Source organism: Microcaecilia unicolor, chromosome 7, assembly GCF_901765095.1.
Source record: "Microcaecilia unicolor chromosome 7, aMicUni1.1, whole genome shotgun sequence".
Classification (NCBI taxonomy): Eukaryota; Metazoa; Chordata; class Amphibia; order Gymnophiona; family Siphonopidae; genus Microcaecilia; species Microcaecilia unicolor.
The window spans coordinates 175,880,090-175,903,377 of NC_044037.1; the positions used below are offsets into that span (position 1 = coordinate 175,880,090).

Sequence of the window (23,288 nt, forward strand, 5' to 3'; positions counted from 1 at the left end):
AAATGGTGAAAAAAAGACTGAAAGGTGCAGCTCGCAGGGTAAAAAACTTGCATCAGGCGTGGATGCTGTTTAAAAACACCATACTGGAGGTACAGGACAAATATATTCCATGTATTAGAAAAAGGGGAAAAAGACCAAATGTCAGCTGGCGTGGCTAAACAGTAAGGTAAAGGAAGTCATTAGAACAAAAAAAACAATCATTCAGAAAGTGGAGAAGAGAACCGACTGAAAGTAACAAAATAAAACATAAGGAATGCCAAGCCAAATGCAAAGCGGAGATAAGGAGGGAAAAAAAGGACTTTGAAAAAAAGTTAGTGTTAGAAGCGAAAATACATAGTAAAACTTTTTTTTTAGATACGTTAAAAGCAGGAAGCCGGCTAAAGAATCAGTTGGGCTGCTGGACGAAAATGGTGTTAAAGGGGCGATCAGGGAAGACCGAGCCGTAGCGGAGAAATTAAATGAATTCTTTGCTTCCGTCTTCACCAAGGAGGATTTGGGAGGGACACCGGTGCCGGAAAACATATTTGAAGCGGGCGAGTCGGAGAAACTAAACGAATTCTCTGTAAACTTGGAGGATGTAATGGGTCAGTTCTGCAAACTGAAGAGTAGTAAATCACCAGGACCTGATGGTATTCATCCCAGAGTATTAACAGAACTGAAAAATGAACTTGTAGAGCTACTGTTAGGAATATGCAATCTATCCCTAAAATCAAGTGTGGTACCGGAAGATTGGAAGGTAGCCAATTTTACGCCGAGTTTTTAAAAAGGTTCAAGAGGAGATCCGAGAAATTATAGACCAGTGAGTCTGACGTCGGTACCAGGCAAAATGTTAGAGGCTATTATCAAGAATAAAATTACAGAGTACATACAAAAACATGGGCTGATAAGACAAAGTCAGCACGGATTTAGTTGAATGGTCAATATTCTCAGTGGAGAAGGGTAGTTAGTGGGGTCCCGCAGGGGTCTGTGTTGGAACCGCTGCTTTTTAACATATTTATAAATGACCTAGAGATGGGAGTAACTAGTGAGGTAATTAAATTCGCAGATAACACAAAATTATTCAGGGTCGTCAAGTCGTAGGAGGAGTGTGAAAGATTACAGGAGGACCTCGTGAGACAGGGGGATTGGGCGTCCAAGTGGCAGATGAAGTTCAATGTTGACAAGTGCAAAGTGATGCATGTGGGTAAGAGGAACCCGAATTACAGCTATGTCATGCAAGGTTCCGCGTTAGGACCTAGAAAGGGATCTGGGAGGCATCGTTGATAAGATGTTAAAAACGTCTGCCCAGTGTGTGCCGTGGCTAAGAAAGCACACAGAATGTTGAGTATTATTAGGAAACGGATGGAAAACAAACACGAGGATGTTATAATGCTGTTGTATCGCTCCATGGTGCGACCGCAGCTCGAGTATTGTGTCCAATTCTGGTTGCCGCATCTCAAAAAACATATAAAGGAATTAGAAAAGGTGCAGAGAAGGGCGACGAAAATGATAAAGGGAATGGAACGACTTCCCTATGAGGAAAGGCTGAGAAGGTTAGGGCTCTTCAGCTTGGAGAAAAGGCGGCTGAGTGGTGATATGATAGAAGTCTACAAGATAATGAGCGGAGTAGAGCGGACAGATGTGAAGCATTTGTTTACACTTTCAAACAACAACAAAACCAGGGGACACAAGATGAAGCTAGAATATGGTAGATTTAAAACAAATATCTTCTTTCTATAATTGCTTGATTAGATCAACCTGTTAACCTTGTTATTTTTGACATCTTTGTAACACTAATTGTATTTCTGTACCCTGAAATGGTGATGCCATTACAGGTATTTGTAAACCACATTGAGCCTGCAAACAGGTGGGAAAATGTGGGATACAAGTGCAATAAATAAATAAATAAAATAGGAGAAAGTTTTTCTTTACTCAGCGTGTAGTTAGACTCTGGAACTCATTGCCGGAGAATGTAGTGACAGCAGCTGGCCTTACGGAATTTAAAGGGGGTTTGGACAGATTCCTGAGGGAAAAGTTCATTGAACATTATTAATTTTTTTTTTTTTTTTTTTTGGGGGGGGGGGGGGGGGGGGGGGGGGGGGGGTTGCCGGGTTCTTGAAGCCTGGATTGGCCGCTGTCGGAGACAGGATGCTGGACTTGATGGATCATTGGTCTTTTCCCAGAATGGCGGTGCTTATGTACTTATGCTTATGTACTTATGTAGTGTGTGAGACTTAATAATAAATTTAATTTGTTTGTAGTGTAGCTGGAGGAACAGTGATATGAAAAAGATTTTGCCCCTTCCTGCTTTTGTGTTTTGGATCATTGCCTTTCAGTATAAACCAATTATGTTTCAGCTTTAACTTATAGATAGATGACCAGACATTTTCCTTAAGAATTTTCTGGTACAGTGCAGAATTCATGATTCCTTCAATAATTGCAAATTTTTGAGGTCCTGAAGCAGTAACACATCCCTACACCATCACGCTACCACCAACATGTTGGACTGCTGGTATGATGTTCTGCCTATGGGAATGCTGTATTTGCTTAATGCCACACGTAATGGCACCCGTGTTGTCCAAAGAGTTCCAGTTTTGACTTGTCTGTCCATAGAACATTATCCCAAAAGGCTTGAGGATTATCCAGATATGCTTTGGCAAATATGAGACAAGCATTGTTGTTACTGTTGGATAGCAGTGGTTTCCACCTTGCTACTCTCCCATGAATCCCAGTCTCCTCCTTATTGTGAACACTGACCTTAACTGAGGCTAGAGAGGCCTGCAGTTCTTTGGCGCTCTTCTGTGACCTTTCGGATGAGGAGTTATTGCATCCTTGGATTAATTTTGGCAGGCCAGCCACTCCTGGGAAGGTTTACCACTGTTCCAAGTCTTCTCCATTTGGACATAATGACTCTCTCTGTGGCTTGGTGGAGTCCCAGAGCTTTTGAAATGGCTCTGTAAACCTCTCCAGATTGATAGTTAAATACCTTTTTTTCTCATCTCTTCTGAAATTTCTTTTGATTGTGGTATAGTATTCTTGTAGAAACTTTGTGGTAACTACTTTACTTTCATGGTAAGGATCAATATATATTGAGGCTTACATTCAACAGGGCTGGCTGCTATAGCTGAATCATAGTAACATAGTAGATGATGGCAGAGAAAGACCTGTAGTGTCCATCTAGTCTGCCCGAGTAGATAAACTCATTTTATAAAGGTATGAGGTGATCCAACATGTGTATACCTGATCTTGATTTGTTCATGATCTTTTAAGAGTCCTTTTAAGCATTATATAAGAACTCTGTTATGTCATAGTTATTTTATTTGATTATATATTATATATATGTTTTATCTTTTGATTATCTTCTGTTGCAGTAGATATATGGTTTCATTGTGTATTATTATTTATTGCTTTTAATTTAGACTTCTGAAGCAGGCTAACCGCAGAAATACAGGTCTGTGTTAGAAGGTAAAGTTTGCTTATTTGCGGATGATACTAAGATTTGCAACAGAGTGGACACCCGGGAGGGAGTGGAAAGCATGAAAAGGGATCTGAGGAAGCTAGAAGAATGGTCTAAGGTTTGGCAATTAAAATTCAATGCGAAGAAATGCAAAGTGATGCATTTAGGGAGTAGAAACCCACGAGAGACTTATGTGTTAGGCGGTGAGAGTCTGATAGGTACTGACGGGGAGAGGGATCTTGGGGTGATAGTATCCGAGGATCTGAAGGCGACGAAACAGTGTGACAAGGCGGTGGCCGTAGCGAGGAGGTTGCTAGGCTGTATAGAGAGAGGTGTGATCAGCAGAAGAAAGGAAGTGTTGATGCCCCTGTACAAGTCATTGGTGAGGCCCCACCGGGAGTATTGTGTTCAGTTTTGGAGGCCGTACCTTACGAAGGATGTTAAAAAAATGGAAGCGGTGCAAAGAAAAGCTACGAGAATGGTATGGGATTTGCGTTCCAAGACGTATGAGCAAAGACTTGCTGACCTGAACATGTATACCCTGGAGGAAAGGAGGAACAGGGTGATATGATACAGACGTTCAAATACTTGAAAGGTATTAATCCGCAAAATAATCTTTTCCGGAGATGGGAAGGTGGTAGAACGAGAGGACATGAAATGAGATTGAAGGGGGGCAGACTCAAAAAAGATGTCAGGAAGTATTTTTTCACAGAGAGGGTGGTGGATGCTTGGAATGCCCTCCCGCGGGAGGTGGTGGAGATGAAAACGGTAACGGAATTCAAACATGCGTGGGATATGCATAAAGGAATCCTGTGCAGTAGGAATGGATCCTCAGAAGCTAAACCAAAATTGGGTGGCGGAGCAGCTGGGGGAAGAGAGGTTGGTGGTTGGGAGGCGAGGATAGTGGAGGGCAGACTTATACGGTCTGTGCCAGAGCCGGTGATGGGAGGCGGGACTGGTGGTTGGGAGGCGGGAAATACTGCTGGGCAGACTTGTATGGTCTGTGCCCTGAAAAAGGCAGGTACAAATCAAGGTAAGGTATACACATATGAGTTTATCTTGTTGGGCAGACTGGATGGACCATGCAGGTCTTTTTCTGCTGTCATCTACTATGTTACTATGTGTTGAGTCTTCACCAATAAATGTTTTACCATACCTAGAAGTCTCCGCACTTGTTCCTGGTCAGCCTGGTCTACTTCCCACTCCTTATCACTGTCTGTTACTGTGGGATTTCAGTGTTCCTCTGCTTTGGCAGATTTTCACTGTACTTGATTTGTTCATTCCATTTTCAGGTCATAGACCGTAGAGGTCTACCCGGCACTGTCCTTGTTCTAAAACTTCTGAACATATCATCGAAGCCCTTTAAAAGCTCCAGTCCATCCCATCCAGGGCACAGACTGTAGAAGTCCACCTAGCGATGTCTTTGTTTCCCAATTACATTGTTGCTACCTAGTTTCCGTTAAGCTTCTTTGGATCAATTCCTTCTAAACAGGATTCCTGTGCGTTTATCCCATGCATTTTTGAATTCTGTCACAGTTTTCATCAACACCACCTGCCATGGGAGAGCATTCCAAGTATCCACCACCCTCTCGGTGAAAAAATACTTATTGCCAGTATTCCTGAGTCGGCCTCCCTTCAACCTCAATTCATGTTCTCTAGTTCTACCACCTTCCCATTTCTGGAAGAGGTTTGTTTGTGGATTAATACCTTTCAAATATTTGAATGTCTGTATCATATCATCCCTGGTTCTCCAGGGTATACATGTTCAAGTCATCAGGAGGCATATTTTCAAAGCACTTTGGGAGGCTAAGTTCCATAGGTTTCTATGGAACTTTGGGAGGCTAAGTGCTTTGAAAATGAGCTTGCAGGTCTCTCTTCGTACATCTTGCTACGCAAACAGCATACCATTTTTGTCACTTTTCTTTGAATCGCTTCCAGCCTTTTTACATCTTTAGCAAGATATGGCCTCCAAAACTGAACACAATACTCCAAATGAGGCTGAGCAACGACTTGTACAGGGACATCAACACCTCCTTTCTTCAGGTTATACTCCTCTCTGTGCAGCCTAGCATCCTTCTGGCCGTGGCCACCGCCTTGTCGCATTGTTTGCCACCTTGAGATTCTCAGACACCATTACCTCGAGGTCCCCCTCCTGAGCCAAGCTTACCAATCTCTCCCCTCCTATCTGGTTCATCACTTTTGGATTTTTGCACCCAAAGTGCATCACTCTGCACTTCTTAGCATTACATTTTAACTGCCAGACCCTTGACCATTCTCCCAACATTTGGAGATCCCTTCTCATGGATTCTACACCCTCCAGTTTATCCAGTCTATTGGCTATTTTCATGTCCACTGGTGCTTTTGTTTTTTATAATAGTCAAAACCATTTTGCCCTCCAACAATGCCAGACTCAATTTCCCTGTTAATATTTGGAACCCTTTTTAAACATTGGTATTAAGTTGGCCACCCTCCAATCTTTTAGTTCTATGCTTGATTGTAAAGATAAATTACATATTACTAACAATAGCTCTGCAAGTTCATGTTATAGTTCTGTCAGTACTATGGGGTGTATACCATCTGGTCCAGGTGATTTGATACTCTTTAATTTATCCAGTTGCCCTATTACATCATTCAGATTCACAGAGAATTGTTTGTTTCTCTGACTCATCAACATTTCTGGTGTCTCCACCATATCTTTCTTGGTGAAGACCGAAGCAAATAATTCATTTAGTCTTTCTGCTATGGCCTTGTATTTGCGTTCCCCTTTTACCCGTTGGTCATCTAGTGGTCCAACTGATTCTTTTACTAGCTCCTTGCTTCTAATATACCTAAAAAAGTTATTATTATGTGTTATTGCCTCAAATGCAATCTTCTTTTCAAAGTCTTCTTTTGCCTTCTTTATCAGTGCTTTGCATTTGCTTGCCATTCCTTATTCTGTTTCCTAGTATTTTCAGTTAGATCCTTCTTTCATTTTCTGAAGGATGTTCTTTTAGCTCTAATAGCTTCCTTTATCTCACTTTTTAACCATCTCATCTGTTTGGCCTTCCTTCCACATTTTAAAAATGTGGAATATGTCTGGGCTTTCAAGATGGTATTTTTGAGGTTTCCTGTGACTGTTAGCTGTGCTTTATACTGATACTATGGTAACTTTTTAAAAATAGTTCTGAACTGAAAACAACTCAGCCCTGGTTTACTTATTTGTTTATGCTTCCTTGACGATTCACACTGCAATCAGTGTGCCAATAGGGCCCTTTTGAACTTTTTTCTTTAATCTGTCACCATGGTTTGATTCACAGATAACTGAACACCGTGTTTATCTTAGTTTCTAAAAGTAAAGCTCTTGTTAAATGTTCTCTGCAGGGGCGTAGCTACGGGTGGGCCTGGGTGGGCCCAGGCCCACCCAATCACAACTCAGGCCCACCCAGTCAGCGCTCAGAAAATCGGGCACTTAAAAAAAATCAGTGAAGCCGTTTGACAGGCAGCGCTTCGCGTCTGCCCTGCGTGCATTGCAAAAGAAGGAAATCGTCTTCAGGCCTTCCCTCACTGTGTCCCGCCCTCCGAGGGCAGGACACAGTGAGAGAAGGCCTGAAGATGATTTCCTTCTTTTGCAATGCACGCAGGGCAGACGCGAAGCGCTGCCTGTCAAATGGCTTCACTGATTTTTTTTTTAAGGCGGTCGCTCGCTCCCCCAAATAGATTTTCTACAAAAAAGGCGCCTACGTGCACATGCGCTGTGCGGCAGCACCATTTCCCTTGGCAGTTGCACGTGGCGCCTATGAGAATGCGCTGCACCGCCGCCCGCCACGCGGTAACAGAATGCCTTGGATCAGATCGTCGGCATCGCGATTCACTTGCCTGCCACTGTGAGCCGCCTGCACACCCCACGCTCCAGGTGGCTGTCTCCTGTGAGAGACCCAGTCAGCCAGGTCCTCATCTGCATTTAGCACACAGCCTGCCTGGCTCAGTGTGTGGTGCAGGCTGCACTCACTGTTGCCTTGCAGCCCAGCTGTTTGACGACGACGGCAGTGGCAGCACTGGCTTGGCCTGTTGGCTGCGTGAGGCGAGACTAACGCTCAGCCTCTGCCTGACTGACTCATGTCATCAATAAATTCAACTGAAGCCTCTTCTTCTTTAAGGTAGGGACCGTGACAAGGCGACCACCGACACAGTTCCCGCTGCGGGTGCTGACTCTGTGTGTGTGTGTGTGGTGTGGGCTACTGGGTGGGGGGATGATGGATCCTGGAATTGGATGGGTCGGGTCAAGTCCACCTCCGTGGCACTTGCAGAAGCTCACCCGACCCATCCCCGACACAGCACAGACATGGCAGCCAGGAAGTTTGAAAAAAAACAGAAGAGGTGTTCCTTCCTAAGATTTTGTTTTCTTTTTACTTATTTGACAGCTTTTTAATTTATTTAAAGGTTTCCTGTATCTAGGTTTAAGTAAATATCATGAAATAAAAACTGAACATCAGTAAAACAGCTTAAAAGTGATTATAACTGGTAGAAACAGCAGTTATAATTCTCTGTATTTTATGCTCATTTTTCTATGCTGTTCTAAACAATACACATTGCAAAATTTCTATGAGAATGTTCCTTGATCTTAACTGTTTCTGTAATCTGCCTTTGGGATTGGAAAGCCTGGTGTTATAAAGATGGAATATACTGAAATTCAATGGAAGTAAAATTAAACTCTCCTTTCATTGGGGCATATGGAATCACATCTGCATCTGGTGTCTGTTTTGGTGGCCCTTTACTAGGTGAAAAGAGAGAAGATGAGGGGAAGGGGAAAGAAAGGAGGTGGAAAGGGAAAAGTGGAAGAAAAAGGGCAAGGAGAAAGGGTGAAGGAGAGAGAAGGGAAGGTGAGGAGGGAAAAAAGAAGAAAAAAGGGGAGAGAGAAATGAGGACAGGAAAGTGGAAAGGGTCAAAAAAGGAAATGGAAGAGAAGGGAAAGAGGGGAAAGGAAGGAAAGAAAAGGAGGGAAAAAAGAAAAATGGTGAAAGATGAAAGGGAAGATCTGGTTTCATTTTACAATAGGTGAATTGATGTTCTAGTGCTCACTGTAGTGTTTAAGATGCTTTCCTTTTCCTTGTGTGACTCGTAGAAATAACTGCTTATGGTGTGGTAGAATTGCTCTATAGGTCCTGAGTGTTTTGTATTCTCGGTATGGTGGTTTTAAGGTTTGCAACATAGGTTCCGAATATGTATGTGGTTTATGTTGCTGTAGGACAGCTGTTGGGCAGACTGTTTATTAAAAATGATTTAGGATCCCCAAAAAAACTACTCACACCTATATATACATAGTGCCCACCCATATTAGCTCTGGGCCCACCCAAAATGTCAAGTCTGGCTACGCCACTGGTTCTCTGTAAAGTTTACTTTCTCTAGCAGAGAGGTTAACACACTGACATCTCTACTTCAACCTGTTCCCTTTCCCTACCCCACTCCACTATCTCAGCCTACACTCAAAAGTGATTAATTAGCCTCCTATGTGTTTACCAATGGTGCACTCCCTTCTTTTCCCTCTTACCCCGCACTAAGCTCTGGGTACAGGGATAGTGTTTAGGTTTAAGCCACTTATTTCTGTGCTCTAAGTTTTGGCTTTCTGGATTAGACACCTTTTGCTGAAAATCTGCACTAAACACCCATCTTTTCCCCCAGCCCAAAACCTGTCTCTGACTCTACCTATGTTCTAAGCATTTAAATTAATAGGCACTCCGCCCGATATTTAAAACCATTTAACCAGCTAGGAACGGCTCCTGGCCAGTTAAATGCACTTAGCTGGCTATCCAGCAATACTCAACAGGAGATCACCGGTTATTTCCTGCTGAATATTGCCAGTTAGCGCATAGTGGATAACTGGTTATATCGTGTGATATAACCAGCTATCCACTAATATTTGGCACATCACTGGCTAAGTTTGGCGACTAAATTAGGCCACTGAAATAGCAGGTATATCTTTGGCCGGTTTAAACTGAACAGGCCAGCGCTGAATATTGGATTGGCCAGTTATGTTTAAACCAGACAAAATTAAACAAGAAATGGCTGGGCATTGAATATCTGGACTCAGCTCCAACCATAGGAGTCAGCCCAGCTAACTCCCATGGTCTGAATATCAGGCCTACTAAACTATAAGCATACAAACTCATTCAGTTTTCAAAGGTGACAGTTTACATGTGTAACTCCTTTGAAAGCTGAGCCCATAATATTGGATCGTCAACATTACTCTCACCTTTAGCTTATGCTTATCCTGGATCACTCTAAACCTTCTTGTTCTTTGTTTCTCTCCTGTGACACTGGCATTTACTGTTAGGAATCCAGTTTTAGAATTTGCACTGAAATCTGAATGATATTAAAGCCATTCCTATCTGTAACTATCTGATTCCTTTTAAGTCAATGCTTTATTTTTTTTAAGTTGAGCCAGCATACTGAGACTCCCTCCCGTATCTCCCATTCTCAAAGTAAAAGGGAAGCAGAAGTGATGACATCTTCATAGGAATTTGTATTCTTACGTAAATTAGACATTTCATTTTCTGAAGCTGCAGTAACAAAACTTAGCACTTGTGCCATTTTAAACCTATCTCATCAAAATTCAGATCACCTTCAGAGAAGTTATCACCTTCATAGTTACATACTTAATAGAAAACGTTGTTTCTTTTTATTTGCTTTTAGATGAGCAGGTTGTTATGGGCAACAAGCTCCTAGTCTACATAAGGTAAGGGAATTAAAAAAAATATATATATATATATAAACGGCTTTTCCTCATTTGTTTTGGTTTTGGGGGATATGGTCCCACTTATCTGTTTGACATTTTCTTCCTTAGATTGTTACTGACTAGATTAAAGGGACTTTTACCTCAACAAATACTAAGGGGAAAGTGGGAAAACATGATTACTGAATTGGGGGAGATCTTTTCTCCTTATTGATTGTTTATTCTTTCAAACTGAAGAAAATGTTGGAAATCAATATACATAAGGAATTGAGAATGTCTATTGGAGGGGAGGGGTAGAATTACTCTGAAAATTTAATGGAACAGGATCAAATTTGATATGGGGTAAGACCTAGGGAAAAGGCACACACAGTTTGAAAATGGGTCAGAGTTTTCAGAGGAATAAAGTCCTCCCTTTCTCCCCCCCCCCCCAAAAAAAAAAAATGACCAGTGAATTTGTATGGGGGAAGGATTTCTAGCAGCTGCAACACAGAAACATCAATATACTGAAGCATAAGGACCCTTTTACTAAGTTACGTTAGGTGCTAACATGCACCTGATGCAGTTTAAAATGGTGTACCATGGGACATGCTCAGATGTCCTGTGGTAACTGTCAAACTAGTGTGTGCTAATCCATGTGCTAAAAATATTTATATTTTTTGGATGGACGTGTAAGGGGATGGAGAGTGGGTGTTCCTACACTAAATAGAGCACCTTCATTAGCGCATGCTAGCTGCTTAGTGCAGGAATACCGCGTGAGTCCTTTCCACCTACAAAATGGGTGGTGGTAAGTGCTCACATAGTAATTTTCCATTAATGCAAAGAACTAGGAAATCGGCTATTTTAGGGCTGTGGTGAAAATGGCCTTAGCATGTGGGAAAAACCCATGTAAGGGCATGCTAAGGCCACTTTTTACTGCAGCTTAGTAACAGGTCCCTTTAATGATTAGGGAATTACTCCTTTCAGACTGCCCCAACCCTATCCTCTCCTCACCTAGTCACAGACACATGCATAGGCAGCTTGACTGAACTCTGTTTTTTATTTATTCTATGTGTACTGCCTCCTGGTGGTGTTTCAGATCAGAGCACAAAAGAGAGAGTCCAAGAACACATAAGCAAAAGCAAATGTTCAAAGAAGCACATAGAGCCTTCAAGAATGGAGGCGGTCACAACTGTGCTTTATTAATCAGACCTGACATGGTCCGTGTTTCAGTGAAACTGCTTGCATCAGGGGTCTAGGCAAAAAAACATGTGCAAAACTTACAGAATCATTTCAACTGAAATCAAAAACAATAAAAACAAAAGTTAATGTAATTCAGCAATATTATGAAGAATACAAAAAATAGATACTGAATTGACATACAAATCAATAAATAAGAAAGTAAAATGAGTAATTTTAATGAAAAATTGATATGAATAAAATATGGACAAGTACTAATATATTAAATGGAAGCTGCATGTAACTCATACCTAGTAGCAATTTGAAACTCCAAATATGGCAGTCATCCAATGGTTAGATACAGTCTTGCCTTGAAAATAACAGTTCTGGTGGAAAAAAAGACAAATCTGATTGAAATGTGAATAGACATCTGAATACATCAAAAGTGTGATATAGAAGAAAGTACGGAAAAGGCTTGTAAAACATGAAAATGAATATATATATATATATATATATATATATATATATATATATATACACACACACATATACAGAGAGAGAGAGAATGAAAATGAAATAATGTCAACGTAGTAGTTCTTAAACAAGGGTTCAGCAGTGAAAATTGCTGAACGCTGCAAACATAAAACTTGATTTTGTGAGGAACACTACTAATTGGGTAAATAAACAAATGAGAGTGTGGGTGACTAAAAGCACCAAATTGCCGAGTTGGTGTTGAAAAACATGAAATCATTCATTTGGCATTGAATATGTAGTAAAATCACTAATAAGGCAATAAATAAAAATGACAGCGTAGTGGGGAACTACCATGAGACTTACTGCCAGTACGTCTTAAAGATGCTGCAGGAGTGAGTGAGAAAAGCTGTGGGCCGGCAAAGTACTGCTGAGTAAAAGTGAAACTAAAGACAAGCGGGGATTATAAAAGTGCATGTGTGTGATGTAAAAAAAAAATGAAGAAACTAGTCACTGGTGAAAATGAAAAAATCTGAAGTGCGATCTTAAGAAAAGTGGGAAAAATTGACTGAAACCAAAAGGCTAGTGATGCAGATTCCATTTGTACAACATTAAAATAGGAATAAGATCTGTAAACAAACATGAGGCATACAAAAAAAAAACCCCAAACCGATATCCAAAAGCCTTTGAATGAATATGGTATGCCTCATGTTTGTTTATAGATCCTATTCAAATCATATGGCACATACATAGGATTTTATTGTAGTGTTGTACTACTACTACTACTACCTGCTTTGAGTGGGAAAGCGCTGGATACAAATGTCATAATAATAAAAAAAATAATTTATCACTTCTATAGCACTACAAGGCATACGCAGCGCTGCACACCATACACAAAAAGACAGTCCCTGCTCAAAGAGCTTACAATGTAGATTGTACAAATGGAATCTGCATCACTAATCTTTTGGTTTCAGTCAATTTTCTCACGTTTCTTAAGATTGCACATCAGTTTTTTTTTTATTATCACCAGTGACTAGTTTTTTTTTTTTTCAGTTTTTGAAGTCACACACATGCTGAAATACGGACCATTTTGGGTGTTTCAGATCAGATATGTCTGGAAAAAAAATTGCTAATTAAGTATATAAAACACAATTTTCCCAGAGTTTTAAAGGTGTCCCAATATCTGCATTTTGTTGAAACAGGTGTTTACAAATCTCTTGATAGCTCTTAATTATACTGTTAGCCACTACTATTGTATATAGATAGGACAAGACGTTGAATGTATGGATGATACAAAGGAAAGGCATTATAACATCTTTAAGTAAAGAAGGTATTTCATTGGATACAGTTATTTAAAGTTGCTTTAGGGAGAAAGAATACAGAACAAAAGGAAAAATATTTCATGGATGCAGTCTGAATCCTTGCTTTATCTATGACTTTGATTCTTGTAAGCTGTCTCAAACTGTAATTATATAATAAGAATGTGTTATTGTTTCTTTGCTTTGGAAGTGGCTATTTGCATGAAAATATGTCATTTTAAAGCATGATAGAACTCTCTTCTTTCCCTGTAGCTGCTGTCTGGCGGGCCGTGCTTATCCATTAGGTGACATCCCTGAAGATCTTGTCCCTTTGGTTAAAAATCAGGTCAGTTTAACTTTGCAAGTAAGGCAGATATCATTTTTTGCAAATATTGCTTATGTCCCTTAAGAAAATACACCAGACTAGATGTATTTCTAGTGTAGGCTGGTGTTCCTCTTTGGGATATATTAGATGCAGTGTTTACTAGTAAAATGTAATGATTAGAGCAACAGGCTGAGAATCAGGAAAGCCAGAGTTCAAACCCCACTGATCCTTGGTAAGTCACCTATCCCTCTGTTTACTAAGCCGCACTAGCACCGACACAGCCCGTTCACTTTGAATGTCGGCAGTGCTATGCGGTTTAGTAAATAGGGGGGTTAACCTTTCATTACCTCAGGAATATACTTACAGAACAGGAAAAAAATCTACCTTTCCTTGAGCTACTAGTTAAAAAAAAAAAAAAAAAAAAAAGCTTGAACTAAATCCAAAATACCATCCCCTCCCTTTTTTTCTCTTATATATAACTTTATTAAAGCATTAATGTATACAGAGCTATAGGAATGCCAAGTGAGTGAACATAGCCAAGATCCCATCCCCCTTCTTCTCTCCCCTCACCCCCCCCCCCCCACCCCATATACATACAATGAAGAATAGGGAAAATAGAGAAACAATAACAACAGAAATATCAGCAAAGCTGTTAACACCTGCAAACAAACTGCCAAAATCAAATCACCAGTCCTCGTCATACTTGCTAGGGGCACCACGTTCTGAAAAATGAACTCATATTAGCGTGTTTTGTGGCCTTCTCACATCAGATAAAGATGATCTAATTTAATGAGAAGTTAGGCTCTGGATGGTAAGGTACCTTGTTTCCAGTGAGAAGCTAAACAAATCCTGGCCACTATAACAACCAAGGTAAACAGTTTGTGATGATAGTCCACTGCCTCCCATTGGAGGCTCGTTCAACAAACAGGTATAAATGTCCAAAGGCATGAGTAGATGGAGAGTGTCCCCCAATATTTGTTCAGCTTGTTTCCAATATACCTGAACATTTACACAGTCCCACCAGATGTGCAAAAAAGTCTCTTGCTGAACACATCTCCTCCAGCAATGTTCAGTCCCATAGCCATACATTTTCTGTAGTCTCTATGGTCTGAAATACCACTGGAACAGCTTTTTATAGCCACGTTCCACCAGATTCGAAGTGATAGCGACCCTAAGAAGTTGTAACTAGATCTGCTCCCAATTCTAGTGTTCTAGTGTTTGTCCCAGCAATTGTTCCCACTTAACCTCATATTTATAGACAGGTGGGTGACACAAAAGAATAGCCTTAAACAATCGAGAAATGAGCCCTACCCCTATACCCATTCTATATATTTTGAGGCATGCATAATTTTCCTGCCTCCACTCAGGTAAGATTCTTCTGCATAAAGTCATACAGTTGATAGTATAAGTGATTATGAGAGTCTAACCTGTATTCATCCTGAAGGGCTTCAAAGGAGATCAAGGTCTTCTATAGTCAACTGTCCCAGTACCCTTAACCTTCAAGTAGCCCAGGATCGAAAAGCAATGGTCATCGTCTCAGGTATAAAGCCAGGAGCAATCTGGATGGGCATGTCATAAAAATATATCGGATGTGGAAAACATTTCATTCTCAGGACTTGCCAGGAATGCAGGGTACAACTTGTACTTAACGACGCCCGCCCCACATATTTTTTAAGTTCCCCTAAAAGGAGCCAAGGTAATGCTCGAAGGGGCATGTCCCCTGTTACCGCCTGTTCTATCTGTACCCACTATTTAAATGGAAAGGCAAACCATTCCAGTACAGCTTTCATCTGTGCAGCCTCATGTGTGGAAATCAGAGACCCCCCACCCCTCCATACATTATTTCTATATAGATCTTTTCCTTCTTCACCCTTTGAGGTTTACGCTTCCAGGTATCTGAGAATACTTTACGCTGCAATTTAGTAAGAAACAGTTTTGGTGTTGGTAAGGGGAGGCTAGAAAAAACGGTATAAAATTTTCAGTAGCACTAATATCTTAACTGCACTAATGCGTCCCATCCAAAGTCTGCAAACACTTGGTGAAGTGGGTGGATGGAGAAGGGAGGTATAATTTATTTCAAATCAGCGATTCAATATTAATCCCCAGATAGCAATTGTGCAGTCTGTGGACCAGTGAAATTGAAAACTAATTTTTAGAGTAGGCGCTAAACTATTTGGCACAGTAAGATTGAGAATATCGACTTAGTAACATTAGTCTGAAAACCAGAAACTGCACCATAGATCTGCATATGTTGCAGAAGACACTGCAGAAAATTTTGGGGATCAGTAATCGTAACTAAAATATCATCAGCATACGACATTATGTTATGTTCCTGACCAACCACAAATACCCCACGAACCTCCGTACTCTCTTGGATTCTCTGGGCCAACTGCTTCATCACTAATGCAAAGATTAATGGGCATAGGGGACAAGGTTCCACATTAGGAGTCACCAACCAGGAAAGTGATCTAGATGTCATCATTGTTGTTGAAGCCCTCAGCTCAGTGTGCAGCGGTGGCTAAGAAAGCAAACAGAATGATAGGTATTATTAGGAAAGGGATGGAAAGCAAAAATGAGGATGTTATAATGCCTTTATGTTGCTCCATGGTGTGACCGTACCTTGAATACTGTACACAGTTCTGGTCACCGCATCTCAAAAAAGATATAGTGGAATTAGAGAAGGACGACGAAAATGGTAAAGGGTTTGGGATGACTTCCCTATGAAGAAAGGCTAAAGCAGCTAGGGCTCTTCAGCGTAGAGAAAAGACAGCTAAGGGGAGATATGATAGAGGTTTATAAAATAATGAGTGGAATGGAACGGGTAGGCGCGAATCACTTGTTTACTCTTTCCAAAAATACTAGAATTAGGGGGCACGCAATGAAACTGCAAAGTAGTAAATTTAGTACAAATCAGAAAAAATATTTCTTCACTCAACGTGTGATGAAACTCTGGAATTTGTTGCCAGAGAATATAGTAAAAGCAGTTAGTGGGGTTTAAAAAAAGTTTGGATAACTTCCTAAAAGAAAAGTCCATAAGCCATTATTAAAGATGGACTTGGGAAAATCCACTTCTTATTTCTAGGATAAGTGGCATGAAATCTGTTTTACTCTTTTGGGATCTTGCCAGGTATTTGTAACCTGGATTGGCTACTGTTAGAAACAGGATGCTGGGCTTGATGGACCTTCAGTCTGTTCCAGTGCCTCACTTCAATGAAAAGGACGTGGTGTAACTCCCATTAATGTTAAGGCATACCACTGGATTATCACATATGAGAGACAGCCAAGTTAGAAAATTTCCCCCTCCCCCACCCAAACTTCCTTAGGGTAGCCATCATAAATGACCAAGAGACCTTTTTGAAAGCCTTCTCCACATCAATTGTCAAAACCAGTGCAGGAGAAGTAGTCTCCTGACAGGCCGCCCACACATTATTGAACAACTGCTTGATGTTATCTTCTGGCTGCTATACAGTGATGTGGTCACCACCTATTAGATCAGGAAAATAGCACTGTAGTCTAGTGGCCAAAATTTTGATAAACTTTTTATATTCCACTCCAGAAATTAAACTGTAGGAGGTGCACTTGCACGGATCTTTCCTGGGATTAACAGAAGAACCAATTTTGCCTATCTTCAGGACAGAGGAAGTTGCCCCATTGCAATAAGCAAGTTGAACATTCGAATAAGGGGATCCATTATAAATGTAGCAAAAGTGTTGTAAGATTTATTGATAAACCCATCAAGCCCCAGGGATTTATTTGGTGGTAGATGGTTCATTATGTGTACATCCTCCTTATCTTCAACGGGACTGGGATAGTTCCGTCAACTCTTCAGGTCGCAATTGCAGGAGTGTCACCCATTGCAAAAAATGATCTATATCTACCAGGACAGGGTCACCCTCCGGTATACAGACATGTTGAAAATAGGTAACAAAAAGAGTGAGAATCTTTTCCTTCCCCGTAACCAACTGCCCCTGCTCATTGTCAAGGTAAGTAATTAAGTTACAGGCTTGCTGTTTTTTAGGTTTATTGATAAGGAGGCAGCCTGACCTGTCCCTCCACTTGAAGTATTCCTTTTTAGTATGTTGCAATGCCCAACAGATTTCCCTCAGTTCTAGCTCATGAGATCTAGCTCATGAAGATCCCTCTGCTTTGCTTACAAATCCCTGAGGAAGGCATCTGAAGCTGGATGAGCTTTTGGAGCCCACTCCAGATGTTTAAGCTCCCCCCTTAATTTGTACTTTTGACCAAGGCATTGATTCTATCTATAGGTACCTTTAGCATACACTGCCCTCCCTTAAGAAACATCAGTAGCCTCCCCATTATCATTAAAGGAAAATAATCTCAGACATCCTGTTCCAATTTAAGGAGAATTTGGGAATGCAACAAAAGCTGATTGTTAAGTCTCCAATAACAGTTCACACATGACCTCCTCCTGGCTACCAGCTGTAACTTTATTGGGGCATGATTTGACCATACTCTGGGTTCTATACTGATTGTTTGTACCAGATTACAATTAGCTCTCTCTGGAAGCCACATATCTATTCTTGAATAAGAATTGTGCAAGGGGCACAGCTAAGTAATCTAGCCATGTCTCTCTTAGTATATTGAACAGCAGTATTAGAGTTACCCATTAGAGAGTCACAAGTTAAATTAAAGGCCCCCCCCCCCGCCAATTGCCAAAATACCATTTCTAAAATCTAAGAGTGTTTCCTCTAGGACTGCATAAAATGTTCCTTGTTTTTTATTAGGGACATAAATGTTGTCTGAAGTATATAGCTGGTCCTCCAATTCCACCTTAAGCAATAAGTATTAACCTTCTGAATCCTTGACAAGTGCATGAGACACACATCGAACATTTTTATGGATAAGAATGCCCATCCCATTCATCTCCTTGTTTTTCCGATTGGCTGCCAGGAAGAGATACAGGTAGGTGCCCTTCATCAATAATTTCTCATGTCAGGCTAACAGATGAGTTTTTTGGACAAAGCCCACACCCATATATCTATGTAAGGCCTCCTTAAAGTACAGATCCTTTTTTTGAGACAAATTAAGGCTTTTGACGTTATGGGAAACAAAATTAAGTGCTGCCATGTGAGGCGACCCTCAGGGGGAAGAATGCTGGCTTCGGCCTAACCCCTGGTAAGCCTTTCCTCAGCTGAGATGTGCCCAGCTCTAACACAGGCTGCCTTTCAGGTGCTGTGGAGGACTTGCAGCTCATCTGCATATTCTTACAGCCTTCTCCGGGGTGACACCCAGGTCCACTCCGATCCACTCAGGGCCTCCGCTCTAGGTGCGGCGCGCGGGGGCATTTTTCTCTTTACGTCTAATCTTCTTCCCAGTTGCTAAAGTACCTCAGTCATTTATGGCCCCTATTCACATTCTCTTCCTAGCCCTGTCCCTTCCTAATCTTTTCCCTAACCCCCTACCTCTCTCCGCTACAGGAACTCACTTCATCACCTTACCTTCTCTCCTACCCTCTTCCTCCCTCTTGGCTTTTAATCTCCGTCTCTTTCTTCCCTCCAATTTGCCTTCCCCATTCCACCTAAATACCTCTCGCCTTCGACGCCTTCATGGCCACACCTCTCCTACTCTCCTCCGCTCTCTTTTACTCCTTCTCTTACTCTCAGTCGGTGACATCAATCCCAATCCTGGCCCTCCTCACCAACTATTATCCCAACTCTACAGATCTCACCGTGACCTCTCTAACCTCATCTCTATTCCTCTACTCCCCTCCTCTTCTCTGCCCTTCTCTTGCGCCCTATGGAATGCCTGCTCTATCTGTAACAAATTCCCCTATATCCAGGACCTCTTTATCTCGCGTCACCTCCATCTGCTCGCCATGACAGAAACCTGGCTCTGCCCTGATGACTCTGCTTCAGTCGCAGCCCTCTGCCATGGCGGTTATCTTTTTTTCACATACTCCTCACCCTGCTGGTCGCGGGGGCGGTGATGGACTACTTCTCTCTCCCTCCTCCAGATTTCAACCCCTTCTTCCACCTCAATCTCACTGTCTTTCCTCCTTTGAAGTCCACTCTATCCGCCTTTTCTCTCCTCTGCCTCTTCGAATAGCGGTCATTTATCGTCCCCCTGATAAGTCCCTTTCATCCTTTCTCAGTGACTTTGATGCCTGGCTTGCCTTCTTCCATGATCCTTCCTCCCTCTCTCTCATCCTTGGTGACTTTAATATTCCTGCTAATAATCCTTCCAACTCTTATATTTCCAAGTTACTCGCTTTAACATCCTCCTTTAATCTCCAACTGTGCTCCACCTCCCCCACTCATCAAAATGGTCACTGTCTTGATCTCATCTTCTCCTCCAACTGTTCACCCTCTAGTTTCCTTGCCTCTGATCTTCCCCTCTCTGATCACCATCTTATAACTTTCACACTTAAATCTCCTCCCTCCCAGTCCCTTCCTATCTTATCTAATTTATCTAGGAATCTCCACGATATTGACCCTTCATCTCTATCCTCCCATGTTTCAAACCTCCTCTCTACTGTGGCACCATCCACGTCTGTCAACGAAGCTGTTTCTTCTTACAACAATACTCTATCCTCTGCCTTAGACACACTTGCACCTTTGATGACCCGCCCTATAAGGCGTACAAAACCCCAACCTTGGCTGACTTCTAATATCCGCTACCTACGTTCCTGTACCCGCTCTGCCGAACACCTCTGGCGGAAATCTCGGGCCCTTGCTGATTTCTTACACTTTAAGTTCATGCTGACCTCCTTCCAATCTGCTCTTTTACGCGCCAAACAGGATTATTATATCCAACTGACCAACTCTCTTGGCTCTAACCCTCGACTTCTCTTCACCACATTGAACTCTCTCCTCAAGGTGCCCCCTCCCCCAACTCCCCCTTCATTATCTCCTCAGACCCTTGCTGAATTCTTTCACGACGAGGTTCAAAAGATAAACCTTGAATTCTCTACCTCGCCACCTCTCCCTCCACTAGTCCGTTCCCCTCTCTCTCCTTCCTCTCATTCCTTTTCCTTCTTTCCTGAAGTTACTGTAGAGGAAACTACACTTCTCTTTTCTTCCTCAAAATGTACCACCTGTTCCTCTGATCCCATTCCCACCTACCTTCTTAATGCCATCTCTCCTGCTCTTATTCCTTTTATCTGTCACATTCTCAACCTCTCACTTTTCACTGCAACTGTCCCTACTGCCTTTAAACATGCTGTGGTCACACCTCTCCTTAAGAAGCCTTCACTCGACCCTACTTGTCCCTCTGATTACCGACCCATCTTCCTCCTCCCTTTTCTCTCCAAATTACTTGAGCGTGCTGTTCACCACCGCTGCCTTGATTTTCTCTCCTCACATGCTATTCTTGACCCACTACAATCTGGTTTTTGCCCTCTCCACTCAACCGAAACTGCGCTTACTAAAGTCTCCAATGACCTATTACTGGCTAAATCCAGAGGTCAATATTCCATCCTCATTCTTCTTGATCTTTCCGCTGCTTTTGACACTGTCGATCACAGCATACTTCTCGATACCCTGTCCTCACTTGGATTCCAGGGCTCTGTCCTTTCCTGGTTCTCTTCCTACCTCTCCCTCCGCACCTTTAGTGTTCACTCTGGTGGATCCTCTTCTACTTCTATCCCTCTGCCTGTCGGCGTACCTCAGGGTTCTGTTCTTGGTCCCCTCCTCTTTTCTATCTACACTTCTTCCCTTGGTTCATTAATCTCATCCCATGGCTTTTCCTACCATCTCTATGCTGATGACTCCCAAATCTACCTTTCTACCCCTGATATCTCACCTTGCATCCAAACCAAAGTTTCAGCGTGCTTGTCTGACATTGCTGTCTGGATGTCTCAACGCCACCTGAAATTAAACATGACCAAAACCGAGCTTCTCATTTTCCCCCCCAAACCCACCTCCCCACTCCCCCCCATTTTCTATTTCTGTTGATAGCTCTCTCATTCTCCCTGTCTCCTCAGCTCGAAACCTTGGGGTCATCTTTGACTCTTCTCTCTCCTTCTCTGCTCATATCCAGCAGATCGCCAAGACCGGTCGTTTCTTTCTTTACAACATCCGTAAAATCCGCCCCTTTCTTTCCGAGCACTCTACCAAAACCCTCATCCACACCCTTGTCACCTCTCGTTTAGACTACTGCAATCTGCTTCTTGCTGGCCTCCCACTTAGTCACCTCTCCCCTCTCCAATCGGTTCAAAACTCTGCTGCCCGTCTCGTCTTCCGCCAGGGTCGCTTTACTCATACTACCCCTCTCCTCAAGTCGCTTCACTGGCTCTCTATCCGTTTTCGCATCCTGTTCAAACTTCTTCTACTAACCTATAAATGTACTCACTCTGTTGCTCCCCAGTATCTCTCCACACTTGTCCTTCCCTACACCCCTTCCCGTGCACTCCTTCTCCATGGATAAATCCTTCTTATCTGTTCCCTTCTCCACTACTGCCAACTCCAGACTTCGCGCCTTCTGTCTTGCTGCACCCTACGCCTGGAATAAACTTCCTGAGCCCCTACGTCTTGCCCCATCCTTGGCCACCTTTAAATCTAGACTGAAAGCCCACCTCTTTAACATTGCTTTTGACTCGTAACCACTTGCCTCCACCTACCCTCCTCTCCTCCTTCCTGTACATATTAATTGATTTGATTTGCTTACTTTATTTTTTTGTCTATTAGATTGTAAGCTCTTTGAGCAGGGACTGTCTTTCTTCTATGTTTGTGCAGCACTGCGTACGCCTTGTAGCGCTATAGAAATGCTAAATAGTAGTAGTAGTAGTTTTTCTTCCCCCTCGTCCAGACTTCCCCCTTCCAAGATCCTTATCCAAACCCTCATCTCCACTATTCCTACTACCTCACTACCCTGTATCAGAACTCTCACCCTCCCAATGCCCCACAACTGCAAATAGCCACACCCATAACACCCACACTGAATAAAGATCCATGTTCTCCAAGATATTCCTACAAACTATTCCTAACGTGTAATCTTTTCCCCCTCCAAAAGGAAACGTACCAGATTAAAATCCTCCCTCCAACCCTCCCACCCCCACTTTCCCAACCTCCTCTCCTCTTGCCTTCCCGCTAGAGTAAGATCCCTTCTGTCTCCTTCCCTTCCCCCTAACTCCACAAGGATCCATAGGCAGCCCGCCATAAAGCAATGGCAGGTTGCAAAGAGGAAGCAACAGACGTACTGCTGGAACTGAAAAAATGAGCCCCACATCCGCCAAGGGTGGAGTCCCAAGGCCAAACCACAGTCTGTGCCAACAGTCTCACCAAGCCTGCAGAACTCATTTGTACCAAGTCCTAAAATATCCAACCAACCAGTAGAAGGTGCGTACTAGGCAACCCACAAATGAATACAATCATCACTTGGCTGCTTGTTGAGATACCTTCTAGGTAGGTCTGGTAATTCACTGCCATCAAGGGGTTCCAGTATTCTTGTCTCTGGGCCTTGCTGGTGCACACTCCTCACCCTGCGCACCCACCAAAGACGGGCCTGCCTCCACAAAGTAGCACTTCTACTCTTCCAATGATCTAGCTGTATATGTGTGGCCCACCTTAGTAAAGGATAAGCCTATGGGATAAAACCATCTATAGTGCAGCTCCTGTTGCCTAAATAGCCCAGTTCAACCCTGATATTTGCGTTGATGGTGTAGAGTGGCAGGAGCAATATCTGCAGAGAATTCAATATCCGCCTGTTTCCAAGTCACACTACTTCCCCACCACTGCACTGAGTGCAATATTTTCTTCTTATCCTGGTATTTATGGAAGCACATGATAACATACTACTCCTACTCCTTAACATTTTTAGAGTGCTACTAGGGTTATGCAGCGCTGTACAGATTAACAAAAAAGGACAGTCCCTGCTCCAAGGAGCTTACAATCTAATGGGTGAAATGTCAAGTAGGGGCAGTCTAGATTTCCTGAA

General features: G+C 42.3%; 1 protein-coding gene across 1 annotated transcript in view; it reads left to right on the forward strand.

Moving 5' to 3' along the window:
- The window catches only part of VPS8 (VPS8 subunit of CORVET complex), a 932,181-nt gene that overhangs the window by 326,656 nt on the left and 582,237 nt on the right, over positions 1-23,288 (forward strand). The window contains exons 25-26 of the mRNA XM_030209561.1: positions 10,106-10,148; positions 13,343-13,415. Of these exons, the coding sequence (XP_030065421.1) occupies positions 10,106-10,148; positions 13,343-13,415 (116 nt within the window). The remainder of the gene's footprint in view (positions 1-10,105; positions 10,149-13,342; positions 13,416-23,288) is intronic.